At 43.7% G+C, this 3470-nt stretch overlaps 1 protein-coding gene across 1 annotated transcript; it reads right to left on the bottom strand.

The window, feature by feature from the left end:
• Positions 1–917: 917 nt before the first annotated feature.
• On the bottom strand, positions 918–2580 carry ptger4a (prostaglandin E receptor 4 (subtype EP4) a). Its single transcript, XM_070833700.1, has 2 exons — positions 1798–2580; positions 918–1439 (listed from the first exon to the last, which is right to left on the bottom strand). Exons 1-2 carry the CDS (start codon positions 2578–2580, stop codon positions 918–920), a joined length of 1305 nt encoding a protein of 434 aa, XP_070689801.1.
• Between the last annotated feature and the right edge of the window lie 890 nt (positions 2581–3470).

Genomic DNA, 3470 nt, shown 5'->3' with positions numbered 1-3470 from the left:
TAAAAAAAAAAAATCAGCAGAAAAATTGCTGAAATGAAAATGTTAGTGCTGGAAGATAACAATTCATGAGGATCAGTTCTGGTAAAACTACATGACTAAAACAGTTTACATAAGAGCACAAATACTTCTTTAGGGTGGATAATCCCTTTGGAGTTGTGATTTATTTAACTCGAACCTTCTCCTAGAGAAGAATATTTTTATTACATATTATATATTACACAACATTGATCAGTTAGAACACCATTTTTCTCAAGCTAACAGGTGTGTTGAAATATCTTCATCTTAATACTCCAATTAAGCCGCATCTGTTCACTGATTTACAATACATTTTCTGTAGCGATGGAAAAAATGTGCAATGTTCCCACTCAAATTGAAATAGTTAATAACAATAGCACAGGAATCTTTGTACCCTCGTTGTAAGATGGAAAACAAGGTTTTCATAATTTGAGATGGCGTTTGTGAGCATTCCAGGGCCGAGGAACAAAAATGTTGGTGTTCACCAATAATAATACTGCAGTGTACATTCGTCATGGAACTAACACAATATGTCCTTCAAAAAGCACTGTACAATAGAGTTTGTTAAACAAATCAGTCCTTACAATGGCAGCACACATGCCAGTGATTACTCATAAGGACCAGATTCAATACTTTGATATATTTTCCATCACTGACACTTGAGTCATGAAGAAGTCATCTCTGTTGGAACAACATTTTTGGGGAAACTGCTCACACAGTCAGAGACAGTCATCACTTGAGGTAGCTGGGTGCTGTAACAGTTTCGCTCTCTTCATGTGCTGACTTCACAAGGAGAGTTCATTTCTTAATGTGCCTTCCCCCATTTTTCAGAGGTTTAAAAAAGGTTTGGTTTCGTAGAAGTCATCCAGTGGACAATCTGCCACAGAGTGAGCTCAGAACTTTCAGATGCATTTCTCCTCCACTGCCTCAGTGCTCAGCGACACCTGAAGTGCTCGGTCTTTTGGGCATGGCGGGGCTGAAAGGTCCCTGATTATGTTCGCCCCCTCTCTGTCCTGAGCCTCAACGCTGCCTTGCTCAGGCGAAAAAGAACCAGAGAGTCTGTGTCCCGTGCACACCTCGCATCCCTTTGGCAGGTAGAGGAAGGTCTGGGAGCTGCTGGTGATGCCATGCAGGTCGTGGGAAACCATGGAGTTTGAGTCCCGGTTGGAGATGACCGAGGAGAGTTGATGAGCATCTATACAGTGAAAGTTCCCCTGCCTCTGTTGCCTCCGTTCTCCCATCTTGCAAAATAAACACTTGATTTTCTCGATGAGCTTGAGGAGAACAGCCTTGCGGAGCAGGATGTAGATCCAGGGGTCAAGAATGGGGTTGAAGGAGGCAAAGCGTATTGCTCGTAGATCGGGATTCTTTTCCAATTGCAGCTCCACTGGAGTCTTGTACAACTGATTCAAAAACACCTGAGCCTGCAAGGGAAGAGAGAATACATGCAGAGTGGGGGGATAAATGTGTGTGAGTGTGCAGCTGTAGGAAGTATACTTGGATTTAGACCGAATTGCATGAATAAGTTGCTCCATGCGCAAAACGTATGCAATGGATCGAATAAGCAAACAGTGGAGAGCTGGTTTAAAAACAGCATGGAAGTGTAAAATGAATTAGCGAATAAATTGTTTTAATTTTGCAGATGCATTAGGATTTGGGTAAAAATACATGACCAATTTGCTTCATGTACAAAAAGAGCGACATTTGTGCATGAAAGAGCTGTGCGTAAAACGTGCGTAATGGATAGAACAACCCACAGAGAGCGGAGGAAAGAGAACTTACAACAAGTGGGATGGAGCAGATAAGCACCACTGCCGACGTGCCTATGAGCAGAATGACCATCTGAATCTCTGCGCCGGCCAGACGCCCAAAGCTGCGTCCCCTCCTGCGCGGGTCCACGTTACGCCCCAGATCGGTTCCCAACGACATCCTGCGCACGAAGCGTCGGTGCATCCGGATCAAAGCCACGCACACCAGCACGTTACAGATGACAGTGACGAGAATAAGAAGAGAGCTGAATCCCGCATACATGAAGGAGTAGGCGGCATCGCTGGTGATGTTGCTCCTCCACTCCAGAAAACACCATGTTTGCGGGTATTGTTTCTTCACCTGTCCAAAGCCCATAATCGGCAGGGCGCAGAAAACCGCGTTGGAGATGTAGATCGCCAGGAGGGTCAAACCGGCCAGTTTTTGGTCCACAAAGTCATTGTAGAAGTAGGCATGGTTGATAGCGATGTATCTCTCCACCGACATGGCACAGATGATACTGAGCCCAGCCAGAGAGAAGAAAAGCAAGGTGAATCCAAAGTACTGGCACAGCGGGTCCTCTCCGGGCCACGAGCCTTTCACATAAGTAGCGATGGTGACCGGACTGGCCAGCAGTGTGCCCAGCAGGTCCGTGACTGCCAGTCCGCACACCAGCGTGTAAAACGTAGTTTCTTTCTGTTCTTTGCGAGATTTACAAAGAACCACGATGGCAATGACATTCCCAACCACCCCGAAAATGAACATAATAGACGGGATGGTCGGGACCATGGTCTTCCCTGTCATCGATTGATTATTCATTCTTACGTCCTTCAAGCGCAGTTCAAGATGAGTGACAGAACTTTTCTTAGCGCCAGTATTTCCAGTCCAGAGCCGAAAAACGTATTTGCATTTGAAAGAAGCCTGTGCAACATTGTAAGAGAAGAAGAGTTTGCAATTAGTCTGAAAACAAACTTCTAAAAAGCGTTCATTCCCTTGGAGAGCATCACGTGGCTCCTGCTACGGTTTCGGACGGTTCAGCCCTGTTTTGGTATCAGATCCTCTGCAGGCTTTGCAAGACTCAAGCAGATTCCACTCACCAGGACAGTGATAAAGGCAGGCAACAGACATCAGTGACTTCATTGTAATAAGGCTCTGCCTTCAAGCTTCCTGCAGGCTTCAGTCCCTCCCCTTCATTTCACTTCACAGCCCTCATCAGCTGTTCAGTCTGGTGCTTGAGAGGCCTTGGACATTAACCCCATCACACAGAGATTAACCTAAACACACAGCAAAACTTAGATAATGAAGTAAAAAAAAACAAAAGTGTTACAAAAGTGAGACTAAAACTCTTTCATAATGTACATTTGTGCATTCAAAGTTATCACAATGGGCAACAGAAACACAAGCCATATTAATATTCTGTTTACATCATGTTGGTGTTTGTATTTTAGGCAGGTAGTCCTGGCTTGTATCCAGAGCCTTTTATGGTCATAACTGTTCTGTATTTTCATCCATTACATGGCAGCCAACAAGAAATTGTTCTTTGTTAAATCCAAATATTCCATTTTGTACAACAACGAAAAAGTGCAATAACCAAACACACACACACAAAAAGTTGAAACATAAAAAGATGATCTAAGTCACGTTAATACATGTATATGTATATGTAACATAAAGTAATCTTTTTTTTAAACATAGGGGTTATTCATTGT

The sequence above is a fragment of the Pempheris klunzingeri genome, chromosome 7 (genome assembly GCF_042242105.1).
Source record: "Pempheris klunzingeri isolate RE-2024b chromosome 7, fPemKlu1.hap1, whole genome shotgun sequence".
Classification (NCBI taxonomy): Eukaryota; Metazoa; Chordata; class Actinopteri; order Acropomatiformes; family Pempheridae; genus Pempheris; species Pempheris klunzingeri.
Note: the sequence above shows the minus strand (reverse complement) of the source record. Positions and strands in the feature narration are given on the sequence as shown.

Excerpts from the sequence above, each read along its gene's own strand:
- ptger4a (XM_070833700.1), bottom strand. The coding sequence starts at position 2,580 with ATGAATAATCAATCGATGACAGGGAAGACCATGGTCCCGACCATCCCG. Across the intron at positions 1,440-1,797 it reads TCTGCTCCATCCCACTTGTT|GCTCAGGTGTTTTTGAATCA; the intron begins GTAAGTTCTCTT and ends CTTCCCTTGCAG.